At 44.7% G+C, this 23576-nt stretch overlaps 2 protein-coding genes across 7 annotated transcripts in view; one reads left to right on the top strand and one right to left on the bottom strand.

Moving 5' to 3' along the window:
• Window positions 1-23342, bottom strand: part of HEXA (hexosaminidase subunit alpha) — a 56407-nt gene extending 33065 nt beyond the window's left edge. For 3 of the 5 annotated variants that reach the window (XM_030930209.1, XM_030930210.1, XM_010364810.2), the window contains exons 1-3: window positions 22593-23302; window positions 1840-1965; window positions 874-939 (exon numbers count right to left, since the gene is read on the bottom strand). In XM_030930209.1, the coding sequence (XP_030786069.1) occupies window positions 874-939; window positions 1840-1965; window positions 22593-22845 (445 nt within the window). In that variant the 5' untranslated portion in view covers window positions 22846-23302. Of the gene's footprint in view, window positions 1-873; window positions 940-1839; window positions 1966-22592 lie in introns of all 5 variants that reach the window. The other 2 variants (XM_010364811.2, XM_030930211.1) reach the window with 2 other exon arrangements.
• The window catches only part of BBS4 (Bardet-Biedl syndrome 4), a 393503-nt gene that overhangs the window by 89070 nt on the left and 280857 nt on the right, over window positions 1-23576 (top strand). The gene's annotated exons all lie outside the window — the stretch shown is intronic.

Genomic DNA, 23576 nt, shown 5'->3' with positions numbered 1-23576 from the left:
GGGGAGGCAGCATGCTGTTGTTCCAAGCATAGAAGTGGGGAAAGGGAAGGAAGACAAACCAAAGCAAGGTGTGGAATTCCGAGAGAATTTCCCTCATCATTCACCAGCAGAGGGTTTACCAAAAGTGGGAGAGGTACTTGGCTAAGTCTATATCTAAGCACCAAATACCTTCTCAGTAAACCCAGAGGAAGGGCAAGGGCTGACAGTTTAGCCAGTAAACTCATTTTCTCCAGAAATAATGTAGTTCTAAATATTTCACTACTATTTATCTTTTCTCTTGCATGTATCTATTTCTTTTGTTATAGTTTTCCTTTCACAAAATACCTTTCCAATTACATGTCTTTAGCAAGAGCTGGATGCGCAATGTCTGTGGTAGCATCATTCCCCCTGTCCCCCAGCTACCTGTCCCCTGCTGACACCTAGAGCGTCAGCCCGCAGACTCCCCCACTGCTTCCCAGAGCCCCTGCTGATGCTGCACAGGGTAAAACCTGTCAACTTCCAGGGACAGCTCCATGGAGATGGGAAAACACGCCAACTGTTCCCATAAAGAAAGCTTCCTGGCTGGGCGAGGTGGCACACACCTGTAATCCCAGAACTTTGGGAGGCTGAGATGGGTGGATCACTTGTACTCAGGAGTTCAAGACTGGCCTGGGCAACATGGTGAAATCCCATCTCTACTAAAAATACAAGAATTAGCTGGGCGTGGTGGCGGGCACTTGTAATCCCGCTACTTGGGAGGCTAAAGAGGGAAGACTGCTTAAGCCTAGGAGGCAGAGGTTGCAGTGAGCAGGGACTGGGCTACTGAACTCCACCAACACCAACCTTCCCACATCATCCTTTCTCTCTCTCTTTTAATCAGCCCCAATTTGTTACCTCGGAGAGCTCCCCAGACAGTCTCAGAGAGGAGTAAACACTGGTCATCATTTATGGTCAGGGTATCTGAAATGACAGAAATGAACTCATTTAGTTGGTTAAGGTTTTCTATTCTCAGATTATAGACCAGATATTCTATATAAATCATTGGATTAAAAAAATAAAACAGTAAGACCATACATTTTAAAAAATCTTTCAATGAGGAGACGTCCCCAGAGCAAGACAGCTATAGGATGGGCTGGTCTGGGGCCAGAGTGGGAGGGTGGTCACCACAGTGATTCTGTAGACCCTGCATGATGATGTACAGCAAGAGTCAGGCTGGAGCAGAGTTCTGTACAAAGCACCACCTACCTTATGGGTCAGTTTCCACAGCAGAAAGATGAAAGAAGTCTTCTCCTGGCAAAGGGAACAGGGATGCCTGCAGTGGGGAGTACAGCATGCAATGCTCCCAATGCCTTTGTAATCACCCTCCTTTCCCTTTCCTCTGTGTTTCGGCTACTTCCTCCAAGAATGTGAGGAAGCCAAAACTCAAATGTTCACTTTGGAGTCTGAGAAGTCCCCAAATGCTGCTCAGGGAAGACAGGAGGCAGTCACTGGACTGAATACTTAACTTCATCTCAGTGTAAGTGACCAGAACCCCTTCTTTCCCCCAATGTAGGGTCTATTAGAGAAAACTAGCGAAGTATACACTTTCCTAAAATAGAAATGTATTCAGTCCAGCAGGTAGGTATCCTGTGGGACTCAGTGAAGAGCTACTGCGATGTTCCACAGCCAACCTTTAGCACTGGTTCAGTTTCTGCATAGGAAAAAACTCATCTTCCATGGCTCTCAGCACTTGGTGACCCTCGGTCCCCATGGTCAAGGGGGACTCCAGGCTGAGCATCAGCAGTTTAGGCCAAGCCATCCAGAGTTACAGCTTCAGACAAGAGACTGCTCTTCTAAGACAGGGAACAGGACGATACTCACAATTCTCCACCGACTGCAAAGTAGGAAGCTGGTTACATCCAGATGTGACTACAGAGACAACCAACACATTCTTCTCTGGTGTATGCTGTTTTCCTGGGAAGACAGGGTAAGCTTGGTGTGGCCAACCTGCCATTAGAAGCAACAGGTAAAACCAAGGCCCTAGCTCTAGTACCTCAGCTCATACGCCTGTGGTAAAGGAAGGGGAGGACATGGCATTTACCCTTGGTGTAGGCACTGCCTGATCATCTGTTCAGCTGTTTCATTCCGGTTGTGCCCCTCTTCTCCTTAGTAGCCGCCCTGACCCATGTCTGAATGCTCTGGGTGACAGCTATTCTTAACCAGGGCTCTATATTTCTGGCTGCCCTTGGCCTGTACCAAACAAACAATTCCATGACCTCAACAACTGCTTCTGACTGAGAGGCAGCTCTAGAGCATGCTACTCTCAGTGTGTGGTCTGCAGATTAGCTGCCAATTTGCAAACTGTGTTACTGGTTGGTTACTATATAGAAAACTTACATGAAGCCTGAATGTAAATCAGTTATGTCAGAGTGAACACACTGTCTAGTTCTAACATTTTTTCATAAAAGATTTTCTTTTTTTTTTGAGACGGAGTCTCGCACTGTCGCCCAGGCTGGAGTGCAGTGGCCGGATCTCAGCTCACTGCAAGCTCCGCCTCCTGGGTTCATGCCATTCTCCTGCCTCAGCCTCCCGAGTAGCTGGGACTACAGGCGCCGGCCACCTCGCCCGGCTAGTTTTTTGTATTTTTTTTTTTTTGTGGAGACGGGGTTTCACCGTGTTAGCCAGGATGGTCTCGATCTCCTGACCTCGTGATCCGCCCGTCTCGGCCTCCCAAAGTGCTGGGATTACAGGCTTGAGCCACCGCGCCTGGCCAAGATTTTCTTGAAGAAGAGATCAGTTTTACATTCTGGTACATATGCTTCTTATCTCATTGCAGATTGGCATATTAAGTAGTACTGCTCTTGAGGGCTCCAGATGAAGGGTTTCCAGTTTTGCAAAAGCCTAGGAGCTAATGGAGCAGATGACAGAAGGATCTCCCATGCAGAGGAAGCCTGAAATGATGCAACTGATACCTCAGAGAAGGTCAGGGTCACCAGTCCATCTTGCTTCCTTCCTTCCTCTTCCCAAACAGGTTCTCTGTCCAAGGTAGATTTTACCCTAACAGTGAAGGGTCATCCAGTATGAGCCAACGTAGTACCTAATATAGCTTTACAGACCCTTGCCTATGCAGAAAAAATGCCAAGCCAAAATATGAATACACTGTCTCTTCTCACCTTCCTACTGGTTCTCCCCTGTGATTTTCAGGATGGCTCTGATGTTATAGCCCCAAGGCTTAACTTAATGAACCCCTCTCTATTCTATTCTTTCCTGGAGAAACATTCATCCCACTGGCAACACAACATCCATGACTTTTTATGGCACTGCAATGTCAGAGATAGGATGGCCTGGCAGAAGGCAACGAGAGAGAACTCAGAACCAAATTGGAATCTCAGATGTTACTCATCTCCAGGCAGAGGGAATCCAAGCACTCAGATCATCTCAAGAAAGCCTGCTCAGACCTCTTGAGCACTACCACATGGCTGTATCTCAGCTCTTAGGTCTGCCAAGAAGCAAGCCAATAAGGGGTCCTTTCCTACCATCATGAATAAACACATTCTTTCCCTTACCAGTAAATACCATGGATCCCCACACCAATACCTGCCTCCATTCTGCAAAGAGGAGGGAATCTGAAGCAACTCTGGGCCAGGTCAATTCACAACTCCATTCTCAAACCCTAAAATTACATTGTTACAACACAAAGGACAAGCAGACCTTCAAGGTGAAGACCATACTAAAGGCAGAGTCTGTAGGGCCATCCAAGCAGACAGGCTACAAACCCATCTCCACACGAGATTCTACAGGGAGACCAATGAGGACTTAACCTAGGAGCAAGGGTGAGGAAAAACTATACCCCATCCTCTGCCTTGTCCCCACTCCCAACCCCACACATCATGGAGCCCCAATATCATTGTGTGGAGAGCTCATCTGCATATCTACCCAGGCAGCCATCCAAAAGACAGCCAAAGTCCTGAGCTTTAGTTCTAATCCACTGGGGCTCAGCATGCCACATAAGGAGAAATCACAACTAATCCATATGCAACTACCGTGGCTCGCCGCCCTCATGACAAAACAAGAGAGGCTGCACAAACACCAGGTTTATCTGAACTATTACTTGGAAGACAGAAAAATACCTAATCTCTCGTCTTTTTAAAATTTATTTTTCTAAAACACACCTGTACTGCACTCCCTAAATCTGTAGTCTTTTGGAGAGTCACAGACTCCCTCGCAGATCTGCTGAATAGGAAAGCACTTTTTTTCCCAGAACAATGCCCCTAATTTAAGGGCTGTTTCTCCAGAATTACAATTCTTCCAGTGCCCGCCATCAATCTCATGGTGAAGAATCCCTGTCCGAAGTTTTCTCAGTGACTCATCTGGGTTTGGGCTGAAAGAAGTATATACAGGGGCATGGCTGCTGTTTAAACAAATTATGAGAGGGATGTTTGGGGGAGGCGGCAAAACGAGAGCTGGCAAAACAGCAGGGACACTAGGTCACTGAAAATGATGTAAATAGGGTATCACCACTGTGGTTTTCCGCCTCCAAGTTGCTACTCTGCCTGGCTATGAAGAGGGCAGGAAATAGGCAGGGGACAGTAGTACAGCCGCCTCTACACACACCCGCCCACAACCTGAACACTGAGAAGCACCAATGTGTGGGAAGCACGGTATGGCAAACAGCCCGGTCAGCCAGCAATGTCATGAGCACATGTGCTATGAGTCCAGCGGGGACAGCAGGAAATTGAGAAGCCTCCAGAGCTTAGGAGGCAGCATGAAAAACAGACCAGAGGGCTGGGAAATCAGGACAGGCTGCTTCTGGTTCTGGTTTTGCTGCTGCCAAGCTGAGCAAGTCTCAGGGCTCCCATTTCCTCCCCTGTAAACAATGGCAGGGTGGGACCAGATTCCAGCTACTTTTCTTCAGATCTAAGACCTTGTGATTCCACAGACAGATAATACACTCCAGGGTCCCATTCCAGGACCACAGCCTCCTACCTCTGCAGCTCACTCATCTCCCTGCTTTCATGTAAACCTACTCTTCTCTTTGGGTTCACTGAAAACTTTGTATCTTTTTAAAAAATCAAAACAGTAGTACAGGCCTGATGTGGTGGCTCAGGTCCATAATCTCAGCACTTTGGGAGGCTGACGAGGGCGGATCACTTAAGGTCAGGAGTTAAGAGACCAGCCTGGCCAACACACAGTGAAACTTGGTCTCTACTAAAAATACAAACAAATTAGCTGGGCATGGTGGTGTGCCCTGTAATCCCGGCTACTCAGGAGGCTGAGGTAGGAGAATCACTTGAACCCAAGAGACGGAGGCTGCCGTGAGCAGAGATTGCACCACTGCACTCCAGCCTGGGCAACAGACTGAGACTCTGTCTCAAAAAAAAAATAAAATAAAATAAATAAATAAATAAATAAATAAATAAATAAATAATCAAACAGTACTACCAAAGAGTAGAAAATGTTTACAATTAAAAAAAACAAAGTATCTTTGGCACCCTTCCTTAGTCCCCTCAGTAAAGAGATAAACATCACTGGTAGTTTTCTACCCCTGTAGTACCTTGTAGTGTAATTTTGCCTTAGCCTTATTCATCACAGACAGGTCATCTCTGGACATGGAATTCTGAGAACAAGGACACTCCTACCACCCAAGTCCTACTGTTGAACCTTCTCCAGACTCCAGTACTATGACCCGTCTATTTCCCTTCTGTTTTCAGTCCTCTCTCATCCTTGCTTCCTTCCCTGCTGGCCTATGTGTAGTGATCCATCACCTCAAACACAATCTAGCCAATACTCTCAGCGATCTGTCTCTTTTCTGCTGTCACAACCAATGGGCAAAACTTTCAACCCTGGATCAATCTAACATCTGCCTGCTGTGCCCCTGACCCTGGCTACTGTACCCTACTGGAGGGAAGGGAGAAAAGCCACAAAAGAGCAGGATTGGACCACTGCAAAATCATGGTCTCTATCTTGGCTGGGCCTGTGATGCTACCCTGAAAATCTCCTATCTCCACCTTTGCTTCATTCTATTTTCTACACCTTCCTCAAGTCTACTTGATCACCACCTCCCTTATGCTCAGCAGATAATCAGAAGAGAAATTTCAACCATCCCTACCCTCTTCCCCTCTCCCTGCTGACAAAAATATCTGCAACACACACACCCGCCTGTACCCTCTCCCAGACCTCCACCTTGATGGAAGGGGTTTCTTTTTCACCTGTGCTCTGGAGCTCTTCTCAGTCTCCTCTCGTATAAATTATTTCCCCTTTTCCCAAAGCCTTCAGATTATTTCTTTCAACGCTCATCAGCATTAAAATGTTTGCAATCTTCCTGGTCTCAACTGCATGTCACCTCAAACACTCACTGTTTCTTTTGCCTTCCTGCCACAAAGACACTCTAGAGGAAATGTAGCCTAGGCAGCTAAGAACCTGAACTCCAAAGGAAGACAGATCTGGATCCAAATCTTGGTTCTAACACTTTCTAGCTGCAGGCCTTCCCTAGGCAAGTTATTTACCCTCTCTAAGCTGCAGTTTCCTCAACTGTAAAATGGGGGTCATAATACCTATATAATTGGGCTGCTAGGAAGGTTAAATGAGTTAATACATGTAAAGTGTTTAGCTCAGGGCCTGGCACATGGTAAGTGCTCATGTTGGTTATGCTTAGTATTCTCTTTTTAGCTGCTTCCTTACAACCTATCTATTCCTCAATCCACTATAATCTGGCTTCCTTCACCACCACTTCTCTCAAAATGGCTTCACCAAAGTCCTGTGGTTCTGTAACCAAATTCAAGGGACTCTTTTCAATTCATTCATTCATTCGACAGTAATTTACTGAATGCTTACTATGTGCCAGGGGACATATAGTAAGTGCTAGGGATACAGCAGTGGTCAAAACAGACAAAAATCCCTGCTGTCAGAGAGCTAATAGAAACTACTCACTCCTTCTGGGACCTCTTGACAGCATCAGACATCCCTGACCTTCTTGAAACTAAACTCCCTTAGCTTAGGGGACAGTGCTCTCTTGGTTTTCTTTCTAACTCCTTGAATATGCTTCTTCATTCTACTTCTCCTTCACCAACCCCAACATGCTAGTGTTACCCAGGGTGTCCAAGGTTCCAAACTTCTCTTTTTCCCTTCCCTTACACTCTCCCTAGACAACGTCATCCACTCCCACAGCAGGCCAATGACTCCCAAATCTATCTTTCCAAGGCAACTCTTCTTCTGGAGCTGTAGACTTGTATGCCTCCACGCAAATGTCTCAAAAGCCACTTGAATCTTAAACATAAAACCAACCTAACTCTTCATTCCTCCTCCTGGCTGATCCTCTCTCTCACTTTGATAACAGCCCCATCTATTTAGCTACACCAGAAATCTCCTTCTTCTACACCTTCCATCTAACTGAGTAGATCACAAGTTCATTAACTCAAAATAACATTTACAGACTGTCTGCTATCTCAAACATTGTGTTAAGCACTGAGATTACAACAGTAAAAAGACTTCTTAAAAGTCTTACAATTACACAATACTTATAATCTCTTAACATATCGCCATTTTCCCAACCCCACTGGGCCAAAGCCTTAATTCGGCCTCTTGTAATTTCTCACCTGGATGACTATAAAAAAATCTCCCAGGCAGTCTTCCCCTGCCTCCAGGAATACCCATGTCAATCTACTATCCTCAGGGATATTAGAATATGAAGATAGGAGCATGACAATCTCTGCTTAAAATCTTCCAATGGCTCCCATAGGTTTCAGAATAAAGTCCAGAATTCACTGGGTAATCATAAGAAAAGGCCTTGTCTTTTTCTGCTCCTGTGCAGGAACTCTCACAATGAACAATGAACTCTGTCCTGAAAATGCCATATTTTCTCCATATTTTTCTTTGCACATATTGCTTCCTCCAATTGAAACAAACTTTGCCTTCCCTCCACATCTCTCCCAATTAAGAAACAGCTCTGTTTTCCTTTTAGGAAACTTTTCTGTTATTTCCCTGCCCTTTCCTAAGAGACCTTATGTAATCATGCAGCAATGTATACATACACTTTTCAAAACACTTATCTTAAGATATGCTGTTTATTTGTCTATCTCCCCACCTAGGTTGTGAGTTCCTCAACAGGAGGGACTAATCTCAGTGTCTTTGTATTCCCAGTGCCTGACACACTGCAGTCATTCAATACATGTTTGCTGAAAAAATGAATGATGTTGGAATTTACAAAATGCATATTTAATGTTATGATTGTGCTATGTGATAATCAGGCATAAATAGCAAGTAGTTAATGTAGAGATTACTTTTATATCCTCAAACCTAGTATTTCTGAAATCCTGAGACTGGGGTGGGCGATGCTAAGACACCCAGACTTACACAAACTGCCTTTTCAGACACTGCTCTGAAGACCTCTGGATCCATAAATTCCAAGATTTAGGTCTTTCCACTTCTCTGAAAGGAAGAACTCATTTCTGTATTAGGGTAACTAATAACTATTAGGGTAACCTGGAAACTATCAATCTTTACCTCAGTGCAAAATAGCCTTTCCCTCCACTACCCCTGTTCCCTCCTGAATCAAAACAGTTCTATCGTATCAATGTGTTTGATTCACAGAATCCTAGCAGTATGTAAAAAAAAACACATTGGTTTCAGTTATAAAGTGGTACTTGATTTTGCTTCTGGATTGGAAACTAAGAAAGGCAACCCAGTCTTGGCCACCTTCCCACTCTTTAATGTCTACTCTGTCCCCATATCCCCTGGTACCCTCCTAGGCTGGTGCCAAAGTTTGTTCCCATGCCCACTTTGTTCTCTTCCCCCTCCCACCTTTGTAAACATCATATCCAGGTTTCATCTCCCCCATATTCAGCCTAATAAAAGCCCATTATATCATTCATTTCCCACTCATTTCTTCATTCCAACCAAGATATATTGAGCATTTAATGTGCATTAGGAACTGTGCTAGGTGCTGGGGCAGTTAAAAAGAAAAACAAGGCCAGGCGCGGTGGCTGAAGCCTGTAATCCCAGCACTTTGGGAGGCCGAGACGGGCGGATCACAAGGTCAGGAGATCGAGACCACCCTGGCTAATACGGTGAAACCCCGTCTCTACTAAAGAATACAAAAAACTAGCCAGGCGACGAGGCGGGCGCCTGTAGTCCCAGCTACTTGGGAGGCGGAGGCAGGAGAATGGCGTAAACCCGGGAGGCGGAGCTTGCAGTGAGCTGAGATCCGGCCACCGCACTCCAGCCTGGGCTACAGAGCCAGACTCCGTCTCAAAAAAAAAAAAAAAAAAAAAAAAAAAAAAGCCCTCGTCCCTGCCCTTGAGGAGATCACAGTCTAGCAGGAGAGATAAACACAAACAATAATTACAAACATTGTGATAAGGGCTATGGTAGATTTAATAGCCACGTCCAGCAAAGGTAGAAGGCTTGACATTGAAGGAGACCTCTGAGTGGGATCTTGAACCCTGAATTGGTATTCACCAAGCTACCAAGAGGAGAAAAGGTATTCCAAGCCTGGGAAGTGAATTGGTGTGGCTAGGAGAGAAATCAAGGCCAACCTTGTCAAACTTCTTATCCCAATGAAATGGGAGTCTGTGAAGCCAGCTGCCCTGAGCTGGGGCCTTCTCCTTAGTGCTGCTGAATTCAGTCTAGATCATGGTACCTCCTCCTGCAAGTCCCAAGATTCTCCACCCTCCACAGACTACTAATACCTAGTTGGAAGTATCACTCTCTCCAGCCCACAGGTGAATCCTGAATGTTCTTCCTTCCTCTCATTCCCATCACATATTTTTTGGGTAAAAGTTGCACCCATTTTTTTTTTTTTTTTTTTTTTGGGAAAAGTTGTAATTAAAAATTTTCTATTTTCCCCTACTTTTAAAACTGATCTGCCCCTCCCAATCCTATCCCCACTGGAAAGAGAACATCTCCCTAAAATTCCAGATCTCAAGAGATAACTTTAGTTATAACAGTTTGCACAATTTTCCAATTTTTTGTAAATACATAAATTTATTAATTTTTAAAATAAAAATGGGCCCGGGCATGGTGGCTCACACTTGTAACCCCAGCACTTTGGGAAGCTGAGGCAGGTGGATCACTTGAGTTCAAGTGTTTGAGCCCAGCCTGGTCAACACGGCGAAACCTTGTCTCTACTAAAAATACAAAAATTAGCTAGGCATGGTGGCAGGCGCCTGTAATTCCAGTTACTTGGGAGGCTGAGGCAGGAGAATTACTTGAACCTGGGAGGTGGCAGTTGCAGTGAGCCGAGCGATCATGCCACTGCACTCCAGCCTGGGTGATAGAGCGAGACTGTCTCAAAAAAACCCAAAAACAAAAAACAAAAACAAAAATGGGATCCTAATACTATTAGTTTGTAACTTTTTTCCCCTTACCAAAATGAGCTGTAGATCTGTTAATGTCAATATACATATAGATCTACATCCTTATTTATAAATGTTGAATAGAATTGCAATGATGAGATATACATTAACTTACCCAACTTCTCTTCTGTTTATGGACATTTGGTAATGTTTCTAAGTTTTTAGTATTATAAACAATGCTTTAATAAACAAATATTCATATATATGTATACAAGCAATTGTGAAAGATATCTGTAGGATAAATTCTTGGAGGTGGAAATGCTAGGCCACAGATATGAAGAGTTTTGGTTTTGATACTGCCAAATTCCTCTTCCAAGTTACTGTACTGACTTACACCCAAATCCACATATATGGGCCCACTGCTCCACATCTTTCCAACACCAGACCATCTCAATTCTTTTTCACTGTTGCCAGATGGATTTGAAAAAACAAACACAGGCCGGGCGCGGTGGCTCACGCCTGTAATCCCAGCACTTTGGGAGGCCGAGACGGGCGGATCATGAGGTCAAGAGATCGAGACCATCCTGGCTAACATGGTGAAACCCCGTCTCTAATAAAAATACACAAAAAAATTACCTGGGCGTGGTGGTGGGTGTCTGTAGTCCCAGCTATCTGGGAGGCCGAGACAGGAGAATGGCATGAGCCCAGGAGGCAGAGCTTTGCAGTGAGCTGAGATTGCGCCACTGCACTCCAGCCTGGACAACTGAGCAAGACTCCATCTCAAAAAAAAAACAAACAAAAACACACACACACACACACAAAAATTGTTTCAATTTGTATTTTTTTAATTTTAAGTTTTGTTTTAATTTTTTTTTTTTTTTTTTTTTTTTTTTAGAGACAGTGTCTTGCTCTGTCACCCAGACTGGAGTGCAGTGGCACAATCATAGCTCACTGTAGCCTCAATCTCCTAGGCTCAAGTGATCCTCCTGCCTCAGCCTCCCAAACAGCTAAGACTACAGGTGTGCACCAGCATGTCAGGCTAATTTTTATTTTTTTGTAGAGACAGGGTGTCTCTCTATGCTGCCCAGGCTGGTCTTGAACTCCTGGCCTCAAGTCTTTCTTTGCACCTACTAGCCAAATTATTTTTACTTTTTAAAGTTATTTTTCTTGGTCAGGCGCAGTGGCTCACGCCTGTAATCCCAGCACTTTGGGAGGCCAAGGTGGGCGGATCACAAGGTCTGGAGATCGAGACCATCCTGGCTAACACGGTGAAACCCTGTCTCTACTAATACAAAAAAAATTAGCCGGGCATGGTGGCGGGTGACTGTAGTCCCAGCTACTCGGGAGGCTGAGGCAGGAGAATGGCGTGAACCTGGGAGGCGGAGCTTGCAGTGAGCTGAGATCGCACCACTGCACTCCAGCCTGGGCGACAGAGCGACAATCCATCTCAAAAAAAAAAAAAAAAAAAAAAATGCTATTTTTCTTTTATTGACTTGTTATAAATATCTGCCTCATTTTATCCTTTATTTTTTAACCTTATGCTTTCTTTTGCTTTAATTTTTATGCAGTCAAAGCTTTGACTCTTTTTCTTTATGGTCTCTTTATTTGCTTACGTAGAAAGGCCTCCTCTACCCCTAAAATTTTAATAATAGTTTCCTTCATTTCTGTCTAACACTTGGTCTTTTATCTTTAGATCTTTAATCTACCTGGAATTTACTTTTGAGTTTGATATGAGGTAAAGAATTTTTTTTTCCTAACTGGATAACCAGTTATCCTTACATATTTATTGACTAATACATCTTTTCACTTTTGATTGGAAATACTTCTTTGATCATATCTTAAATTCCCACATACATACACATGCTTGCTTGCTTCTGGAATCTATTTTCTTGGCAATCTTATTGCCAGGGAAATCCACCATGTCATATCTCTACCATATTGTGTCACTTTGCCCAATATATAACCCCCTTTGCTCACTTCTGGTCCTGCACTTCTATTCTTATACATGTTGCTTCCTCTTCTCTACCAGACCACCTGTACTACATATCATTCACTTTGTAAACCCTCTGAGATCTTATTGTGTAGTTATTTAATTACTCAGCTTCTTCTACTTCCTCCCTAACTGACGCCTGGGTCTCCCCAGGAATACCACACACCACTTCCCCTACAACATGCTCTGAGAGGCAGCCACCTCCCACATCACAGGGTTGAGATATGGGGCTGCTTCTGGGTCATCCATTCCACCGCCACCAAGTAATAAAACACCTTTCTTCTGTGGTTCATGTCACCCAGCTGTCAAATTTCCAGCTCTCCTTGTTACAACCCTCTGCAGCTTCCTGACCACTTCTTTATTCACTTATTTATTTATTTATTTATTTATTTATTTATTTATTTGAGACGGAGTCCTGCTCCATTGCCCAGGCTGGGGTGCAGTGGCACGATCTCGGCTCACTGCAATCTCCACCTCCCAGGCTCAAGTGATCCTTCTACCTCAGCCTCCTAAATAGCTGGGATTACAGGTGTGCACCACCACACCTGGCTACTTTTTGTATGTTTACAAATTAGATGGGGTTTCATCACATTAGCCAAGCTGGTCTCAAACTCCTGACCTCAAGTGATCCAACTGCCTCAGCCTCCCAAAGTGCTGGGATTACAGGTGTGAGCCACTGTGCCCGACCTTATTTACTTAATACTTTGGATCCTGGTGCCCAGTATTCCTCTCCACCCCAAAGCTGGCTATTATCCTAGATGATTTTAACACCCAAGAGGAAGAACTAACCCATGTTCTGGCTTAGCAGTCATCCAACAACATCCTCCTCTTCCTCAACCACCCTCCTATGGTTGCCTTTTGGACCTTCTTCTCCTCGGGAAGTGTTCAAACTCATTCTCCCAAGCTCTAGTACTATATAGCTAACTGCTTGCTAGATACCTCATAGTCAACACGTCAAAATCAAATTTACTTTTCATGATTCTCACTCTACCTCTCAACCTCTTCATCAATTTCACTTTTTTTTTTTTTGAGATGGAGTTTTGCTGCTGTTGCCCAGGCTGGAGTGCAGTGGCACAATCTCGGCTCACCACAACCTCTGCCTCCTGGATTCAAGTGATTCTCCTGCCTCAGCCTCCGGAGTAGCTGGGATTACAGGCATGCACCACCATGCCCAGCTAATTTTGTATTTTTAGTAGAGATGGGGTTTCTCCATGTTGGTCAGACTGGTCTTGAACTCCCAACCTCAGATGACCCACCTGCCTCAGCCTCCCAAAGTGCTGGAATTACAGGTATGAGCCACCACAACTGGCCAATTTAGCTCTCTTTTTACTCCTTCCCTTCCTCTCCCACTATTTTCCCTATCTTTGTTAATGGCAGCACAAGTGAACAAGAGCTAACATTCAAACCGCTAAGTCAGAAATGTGGGAGTCATCCTCAGCACCCTTTCCCTCCAACCTAATGCCCACTTCCAAGCAGCCATCTCCTAAATCTCTCTTCAGTCTTTCTAGTTTTCTCTGCCCTTACAGCCATCAACCCAACTTCAGCCACTATTCTCTCTCATCTAGATCCCTGTTGGCAGCCTTTTAACTGGGTTTCCTGCCTCTAATCCCACTCTACAGCAAGCCCCAATGTAGCCAGAGTTTAGTCACATCACTTATCCTGTTGACTGGACTTTACCGGCCTTCTTTGACCTTAGGATAAAGCTCCATTCCTTACCAGGGCTTATTAGGCCATTTCATGCCCTTTGCATCTATCTCCTCTTTAGCTTCAGAACTTGTTGATCCACCCTAGAGTTGTGTACTTCAGCTAGACACCTTGAGTTCCTTGAATACGGCATGAAGGCTTCTCACCTGTAGGCCTTTTCCACGTGCAGTTCCTTCTATGTGGAATACTATCTTCACTCCCACCAACTTCTACTTTTAGACCTCCTTCAACAGCTCTCTAGCAAAGCCTTTTCAATATGCACCTTCTCCTTTCCCCACCCACACACTTAGGTCGGGTGTTCCTCTTCTGCACTCCCAAAGATAACTTTCTGCTTCAGTTATCATAGAAAAATATCAACTCTGTCTGTCTGTATCCCCACTTCCAGGAACTATAAATTCTTTAAGGACGGGCAGTTCAATTTAATATTCCTTGGACCTAGTACTACTGACAATTAAAGTTACTTAATAAATACTACTTGTACTAAGAATAGATGCGAAGAAGGAAGAAATGCTACTGGAACCTGGTAACAATGGGCCAGGGATCAAAATATTCATAACCTGAGTGCTATTGAGTAACTAGATGTTAAAAGTTACTACCTATTTGAAGTAATTAATGCTAAGATATGATTAGAGCTTAATCCTGCCAGAGGCCAGTAGTTTTCCAAATTGCTAACTGGATTGACAAAGGCGTGTATGAGTATGCCACAAGACTGTACAGTGACAGGAGCAAAATTTATGCATACTGGAATTTCTGCTCCACCCCTACAAGCTGTGTAACCCTGGGCATGTTACTTAGCTTCTATGTCTCCATTCTCAAAGATTGGGATAACACTGACCTCACAGAGCTGTCATGAAGATGAAAGGGCAATAACATACATCAAGTGCCAGACAATAAATGCTAGTTTCCTTCCGTGTTCTACTTTCCTTTTCCCAATAAGACAGTTTTGCCCCAGCAAACCTCGATTCTCTCATTTGGCCAGAGGAGTCCTGGGGTAGGGTCTCCTATGGCAAAGCCACACTCTAGGAGCAGCTTCCCTGAAGGGTTTTTCATGAGCCTCTTATAGGAGACTGAAGGCTTCACTACTGTGAGATGCCATTCTGTATGTGAATAGGCTGACACTTCAACATATAAAAGGGACATAGCCTTAGAACTCTGAATCTCCCCCAACCTAGGACTGCAGCTCCAGGCAAAACAACAAAGCCACTAATGTGGAATCCTAGTTACAACAAAGACAAGGTTGAACAAACAGTACAGTAGTTAAACTGTTCATGTATAACACAGTGTATCTAGTAAGCCATCCCCCTTACCCCTTCAATCCGAAGAGCTTTACAAAAGAAGGGGAAGGCCGCTTAATCGGTGACAAGCTGACAAGCACCCATATGTCCTGCATTTGAGTATACACTTCCACAGGAAGGAGCTCCACACCACACCCAAGCCTAACCAGCTTCAAGATGTGGACACAACAATAGCATACCAAAGTTGGCTGGGGATCAGGGCTGTGTGGCCAGGAAGCTTAAGCAAATGCCATAGCTTAAAACAGGAACAAAGGACAAGAAGAGAGAAGACTGAAGTTCCTGACCCAGTAATGGGTTTTATTCATTACAACCAGGAATAGAGAAGAAAATATAATTCATTTTGGTATTACAATAGACTGTAAACATGTAAACCTTGAGACAGCTCACACCACAGAAAACTCTTCAAACATACACCTCTCTGACCCCTACAGACCCAACCTCCTTTCTTCCACTGACTTTGTTGTCACTGGCTCCACAAAGGTTGTGGAACCTCCTGAGGATGATGCAAATTGATTCTATTTTATCACTTATTTTCAGGGCCAGGAGAAGAAACTTAGGAAACTGCAGAAACATAAGAGTGACCCCTTACTTTTGTTTTTGTTTCTGGGTTTTTGTTTGTTTATTTGTTTGTTTGCTTTTTTTGAGAACAAGGTCTGGCTCTGTTGTCCAGGCTGGAGTGCAATGACACGATCTTGGCTAACTGCAAGCTCCACCTCCTGAGCTCAAGCCATCCTCCTACCTCAGCCTCCGGAGTAGCTGGGACTACAGGCATGAGACACCATGCCCAGTTTTATTTCTTAAAAGAAGTACTGGTAAGGCAATAAAACTCCTTTCCCTCTATATAATCAACAGGAAAGGGATTGAGGCTTATGCCTTTAACAGGCTAAGAAACAGACAACATGCTCTAGCATGAGATTGTTAAAAACAAACAAACAACAACAAAACAACAGGAATCCATTGTCAAAAACCTTCCAATGCTATGCTTCTTGCTTCTGTTTGGAGGTAAGGAACTGGGGTAGAAGGAAATGGAAGGAAGGGCATCTCTGGGGCTCGGACTTTTAATTTTTATTGTTTTATTTTTAAAATCACCAAGCCAGGCGCGGTGGCTCAAGCCTGTAATCCCAGCACTTTGGGAGGCCGAGACGGGCGGATCACGAGGTCAGGAGATCGAGACCATCCTGGCTAACACGGTGAAACCCCGTCTCTACTAAAAATACAAAAACTAGCCGGGCGAAGTGGCGGGCGCCTGTAGTCCCAGCTACTCGGGAGGCTGAGGCAGGAGAATGGCGTAAACTCGGGAGGCGGAGCTTGCAGTGAGCTGAGATCTGGCCACTGCACTCCAGTCCGGGCGACAGAGCGAGACTCCGCCTCAAAAAAAAAAAATAAATAAAATAAAATAAAATCACCAAGTTCTTCCCACTATTATACCCTCCTTCAAAGACTGAAAAAATGTAACTATTTTCTTGTTATCCTTAGAAATGTCTGGAAGGTAGGCAGAGTTTGAAAAAAAAAAAAAGAAGGAAGTAGCAGCAACAGCTTAGAAATTAGGCAATTAGTCTGAAGGAACATAGTTAAGGGGTTAATAAACACTTTCTTGGCTGACTCCTGAATAAATCATGTTCCAGACCCTGAGTCCTCCAACGTATACTGTGTTCAAACAGAATATCCAAGGCAGGGGAATACCTACAGCTCATGGAAATAAAACTCGAATTTTTTTATAAACCAGGTCTAGGCTACCCACATACACCTTGATCAAGTTTAGCTTCTTGGACTCAGTACTATCCAGGGATACTGGAAAAGTATCATGCTTCAGGTAATAAATGGTGGCTCACACCTCTAATCTCAGTTCTCTGGGAGGTCGAGGCAAGAGGATCGCTTGAAGCCAGGGGGGTTCAAGACCAGCCTGGGCAATATACTAAGACCCCCATCTCTACAAAATGTAAAAAATTAAAAAAATCAGCTGGGTGCAGTGGCACGTGCCTGTAGTCCTAGCTACTCATGAGTGAGGCGGGAAGATTGCTTGAGTCCTGGAGTTCGAGGTTGCAGTAAGCCATGATCACGCCACTGCACTCCAGTCTGAATGACAGAGAAAGACCTGTTTCTTAAAAAAAAAAAAAAAAAGAAAGAAAGAAAGAAAGAAAAGAAAAGAAAAAAACATGGCTGTGAGAAGGGAGGCTGGTGGAAGACTGCGGGCCAAGCTAATCTAGGCCCTGGAATTCAAAATCAAATACGACACTTATTTTGCCCTTCAACTAAAAACTGTGCTTCTGCTATCACCTTCTTTCTAATGACAATTTATTCATCACTATATTTCTCCTATGTATCCCTCTGTTCTCCACATACCCCTTCACAAGAAAAGTAATTCTACTACAAAACCTTCTTTCCATGTTGTTTTCTTCCTCTTTGCTTTTAAAACAATAAACTTAGTGGCGACCATGCCTTTGGCAGGAGTATGCCTTGTCTTTGGCATGGGAAAGGTTAAAGTATACTTAGCCACTAGCCTAATTAAAGTGGAGAGAACTAATCAGCATTATTCTTTCTCCCCAGCCCAGCTGCCTGACCTTATCTGTTTCCCTCCTACATGCAATCCCAATGCATCTCCCACTGTGTGCTGAGTTAAGAGCAGCACAAACTGGGATCACACAATAAGCAGCACAGTGTGATTATCCTTTGCCCAGAATCACACACTTACACTCCAAATTGGAAACCTGAAAGGAAAGGTAATCCTCAATGAAAACCTGCAAATCATATCTTTCTGATGATCTTCTCAGACCTGTAATCCCAACACTTTGGGTGGCTGAAGCAGGCAGACTGGGTGAGCCCAGGGGTTTGAGATCAGCTGGGGCAACATGGTGGGACTCCATCTCTACAAAAATTAGCTGTGCACCTGGAGTCCAAGCTACTCAGGAGGCTGAGATGGGAGAACAGCTTGAGCCTCAGAGGTTGAGGCTGCAGTGGGTTGTGTTTGTGCCACTGCACTCCAGCCTGGGTGACAAAACAAGACCCTGTCTCTAAAAGAAAAAAAGAAAAGAAAGAAAACAAAACCCAAACCCATAAAGCCTTCTTACAAATATTTACACAAAGTAGCTCTTTAACGTTAATATATTCCTACAAATAATAATTACATATCTACAATGTTCCAGATATAGAAGAAAAGGCCAAAGAAGGTATTTTAGGAGAGCCAGATTATACTGAACTATGCCACTTATTAACCCAGTCACTTCTTTCATATCTGAAGATGAGTAAATCAAATACTGATAAAAGCTGTAGAAAGATACAGATTCTCATATAATCATCTTCCATTCCAGAATAAAAGGGCTGGAGAAGGGAGGGAGGATTATTCTGTTCAAGGACAATGGCATCCTCAGCAACTCATAGAGATGTGCAGGTGAACATCAGACCAGGATGGGAACCTTATAATATCTATGATGTGCTATGGCTTCTATCAACCAGTTTCAGGAAAAGCAAAGAAGAATGGCCAGTTGCAGTGGCTCACACCTATAATCCTGAAGTGGGCAGATCACATGAGGCCAGAAGTTCGAGAGCAGCCTGGCCAACGTGGTGAAACCCCGTCACTACTAAATCCCGTCTCTATTAACAAATAAAAAATTAGCCAGGCATGGTGGTGGGCGCTTGTAATCCCAGCTACTTGGGAGGCTGAGGCAGGATAATCGCTTGAACCCAGGAGGTGGAGGTTGCAGTGAGTCAAAATCACGCCACTGCATTCCAGCCTGGGCAACAGAGCAAGACTCCATCTCAAAAAAAAAAAAAAAAAATGCAGTCAAATGGCAGAATCAGACTTAGCCACTTTACTTGGAAAAATCTGGGCTTTATCAGCTCCATCAAGCACCATGCTCCACACCATGCTTATTAAGTGTCTGGAGCAACATTAGATGGGTGCCATTCCAAATTCCAAATGATCACATCTTTGCTTTGCAAACAGGATGTGGCTTAATAATCACACAGGGAACTAGATTCATTCAAGTATCTAGTTCCTAAAACGAGTCTATTTAACAGGTTCAACAACATGCAACACACCCTCCAATTGGTAGAAGCACCTCTCAATGACAAAGAAAGGTTGCAAATACTAACCACCTTCACAGACCATTTAGCAACTGGTGGGACTAACCCTTGAAGGTGAATTCAAAATAGAACTGAACCTCAATACCAGACTTGTTTTTCAGAAAAGGGAGTATGAATTCTTAGTTTCAGGTTTAGATCAAAACCAGAAGTTGTATTGCTTAATGAAAAACACTGGGTCGGCCAGGGTGGCTCATTCCACCCTGTAATCCCAGGACTTTGGTAGGCCAAGGCAAGGGGATCACTTGAGCTCAGGAACTGGAGACCAGCTTGGGCAACATGGTGAAACCCCGTCTACAAAAAACACAAAAATTAGCCAGGTGTGGTGGCATGCTCCTGTGGTCCCAGCTACTCAAGGGGCTGAGGTGGGAGGATCGCTTGAGACTGGGAGGCAGAGGTTGCAGTGAGCCAAGATTGTGTCACTGCACTCCAGCCTGGGTGACTAAGCAAGACTGTCTGAAAAAAACACAAACAAACAAACAAAACCCACTGGCTCAGAACCTACAATTAAGTTTTTTGGAGGAAGAGAATGGAAATCTGTTAGTTAAGATTTAACCTGCATATGTTGCCTTCTTTACTAAAATCAGACTCATAAAGGAATGTATTCTGGCTTCAGCCTTGCTGGTACTGCTTTCCCTCTATTTGCTTCCCATGCTATTGCTTCATCCTTGTTTGTGCAGAACTAGGATTTTAGCTTAAAGTCACCTAAAAGCCTCCACAGGAAACTATGTTCTAAAGGGAAGACTCCATGGGAAGAACAACAGAGAAAGAAGTTACTTTTAAGTCTTTAGTAACGTTCACCCAACCCAGTCTTCATTTTCTCTCAAAAGACAAGAACCCTCAACTAATAAAGCAAATGAACTTACAGGAAGGTAATATATGTAAATAAACATCTGATTGAATTTACCTGGCTCTAAATCTCTTTTGTTAGGGAATTTATAGTATTTCATTGTCTTACAATCTCTCCATTTCTATCTACTTGATTAAACTATGGTACTATAGCAATGGAGGTGAAGGCCTAATTTAGAAGTATAGGAATTAGGCAAGGCGCGGTGGCTCATGCCCATAATCCCAGCACTTTGGGAGGCCAAGGCGGGTGGATCACTTGAGGCCAGGAGTTCGAGACCAGCCTAGCCAACATGGTGAAACCCCATCTCTACTAAAAATATAAAAATTAGCTGGGCGTGGTGGCGAACACCTGTAGTCCCAGCTACGCGGGAGGCTGACGCAGGAGAATCACTTGAACCCAGGAGGCGGAGGTTGCAGTGAGCTGAGATCATATCACTGCACTCAGCCTCAGTGTATGCTGAGTGATAAAGCAAGACTCCATCTCAAAAAAAAAAAAAAAAAAAAAAAAAAGGCCGAGCGCGGTGGCTCAAGCCTGTAATCTCAGCACTTTGGGAGGCCAAGACGGGCGGATCACGAGGTCAGGAGATCGAGACCATCCTGGCTAACATGGTGAAACCCCGTCTCTACTAAAAAAATACAAAAAAACTAGCCGGGCGAGATCTGGCCACTGCACTCCAGCCTGGGCAACAGAGCGAGACTCCGTCTCAAAAAAAAAAAAAAAAGGAAAGGAATTATTCTCATGTATACAGTACTAGTAAACAACCTACAAAGCTTTTGAGCATCTTATAATTCACTGTGTAGCACTGTTTCATATTTTCATGTTTCTGCAATTGAACTATAGAGTCTAGGGCTAGGTCTTAAGACTTTTCTTGTAACCTTCAGAGTGCCCAGCACTGCGATTGACACATACCAGTTAGAAGGATCTTTTTTTTTCCCCATAAACCAGGCTCAAACTCTTCTATAACCAAAATCAACATATTCTGAGTGCCAATCTTGTGTAAGGCACTCTATTATTTGTCATTCAGGATTCAGAGGAAAATGTGATCTACCACACTCAAGAGCAGGCCTCTTATCCTCTCCAGCTTAACGCATTTTACCAGTTAAGGACTACTCTGATGCTGAGATTGTACTTCTTTCCCTAAATCAAATGTCATGTGTTTAATTAAATGCTTTTAATTCTATATATCAAATGATAACTTTTGTGAAAGTAATTTAAACACACTTGAAACATCATATAAAATATTACTATATGACTCAACTGTAAATGTGGCTCCCACCCCCATAACATCTATACAATATAACCAAAGAACTAGATTCCAGAACAGTATCAAGAAACTTCTAAATTTTGAACCCATGCAGCAGAACGGTACTCCTTTACATTGTTGACTCGACTTATACATGGTGCTGTGGAATAATTATCCTCAAATGCAATTTTCAGTACTGATTACATAGCTGCCTAAAAGAAAACTGTTAGCCCCTTCCATTTTATATCAAACCAATGTCTAAAGTGCTCTTGACTCTTCAACCCCGCATTTTCCCCACCCTCATCCCTCCTCAATCCCCAGAACCCACTCTCACATCCACTAGACCTGAAATTTGAGCTCAATCATAACTCTTTGTGCCTCTGCTCAAGCCCTTCTTCCTGCCTGGAATACCCTCTTTTCAGTCCCGGCTAATTACATCTACCACCCCATTCCAAGTGGCCGCTGGAAACTCACTTCTTTATGTTCTATGACTTCTTTCACAGTTTGTACTTGTTTTTTTGGGGGGGGCGGGTGTTTTTTTGAGACGGAGTCTCGCTCTGCTGCTCAAGCTGGAGTGCAGTGGTGCGATCTCGGCTCACGACCACCTCTACCTCCTGGGTTCAAGCGATTCTTCCGCCTTAGGACCCCGAGTGGCTGGGACTACAGGCGCGCACCACCACGCCCGGTTATTTTTTTTTTGTATTTTTGGTAGAGACGTGGTTTCACTGTGTTGGTCAGGCTGGTCTCGAACTCCTGACCTCGTGATTCGCCCGCCAACCTCGTGATTCGCCCGCCAAACATTCTATGTGCCAGACACTTGTATGTAACCTTGCATAGTTCTTGTATTATGTCTCCCCAATTTTGAGTGTTTTCTCTGGTCTCCTCTACCCAGCCCTTGGCCACAGCTTCACTAGGACCCTGGACAGCTTGAACACGGTTGGAAGGATCACCTAAGATTTTTGCTGGCACAGTATTTTCCATAAATTAATCTCCTGATTGAACCGCAGTCCTATAGTAGTTATCTTTGGATGTAAACCTAATACAGCTCGAGGAGGAAGTGGAGTGCTTGTGATCAGAGGGCTGGGCAAAAGCCCAGAGGGCGTCTCTGTAGCCCTGGGGGAGCTGTCCCCAGGCAGGCTCTATCAGGGCCCAGGAACAGGGCGGGACAAGTTCGACTGACCTGTGCGGTAAGGACGGGGCCAAGACCCGGAACCGAAAAGCAGGTCACGATAGCGCTGGAAGGCCTCGTCGAGGACTGAGCAGCCAGGCTGCGCGGCGGAGCTGACATCGTACTGGAATTGAAAGTTGTTCGGGTAAAGGACGTAGCGCTGATCGGAGGTTTGGATGTTCTGAGGCCAGGGCCAGAGGGCGGTCGCCCGTCCTGCGAACGCTGCCGCCAGCAGCAGCGAAAACCAAAGCCTGGAGCTTGCCATGGTCCGCCGGTCTCCCCTCTCGGAGAGGCCTGGCCACGTGAGACCCTGGTCAGGTGAGCGGCGCCCGCGTGACTATCGGCGAATCACGTGACCAGAGGCGGCTCTGCGCCTGCGACCCCGGGACCCACTCCCTGCTCTTTCACTTCCGGCCTGGAAGTGAGGGTCCGGCTGCGTGCAGTGGGTTGTGCTGGGCGTCGGCAACTGCTCGGCTCCCCAGATGACTGTCGGGCCCAGTAGAACAGTAAATAACTGGCCACCCCTACGGCCGTGCCGGCTCTGATGGAACTACACAGCTCACCCGACTCGAGAAGCATGGGGTGGGGAGGCGAGGACGCAGGGCGAGCTGGAAAAGAAAGTTTCCCAGGTGGCTCCAGGGTGAATCTTGAATGTTGTGATGGAGCTCGCCAGGCCTACTGGGAGGTAAAGGACTTCCCAGGCTGAAGTAAGTTCAGCAGCAGAAAAACGGAGGATTAAAACCAGAAGTCGTTGTGATGTGAAATTTCGTGGGGCAAGAAAGGGCCGGAAGTAGGTTGTCTGCACGGCTCTGCTAGAGAGGGGATCACAAGATCACAAAAATGTGATCTTTATGACTGGAAAAAATGTATACTTTCAGAGCCAGCTCAAGGCATTCCATTGCCTCCGATATGAGCTCTTCCCTTCAAGATTGACTATAAATCTCTTAGTTAGCAACTCACATCCCCTTTCCCCAGACAAAACCCCACATACCCGGT

The sequence above is a fragment of the Rhinopithecus roxellana genome, chromosome 5 (genome assembly GCF_007565055.1).
Source record: "Rhinopithecus roxellana isolate Shanxi Qingling chromosome 5, ASM756505v1, whole genome shotgun sequence".
In the NCBI taxonomy this organism is placed as follows: Eukaryota; Metazoa; Chordata; class Mammalia; order Primates; family Cercopithecidae; genus Rhinopithecus; species Rhinopithecus roxellana.
Note: the sequence above shows the minus strand (reverse complement) of the source record. Positions and strands in the feature narration are given on the sequence as shown.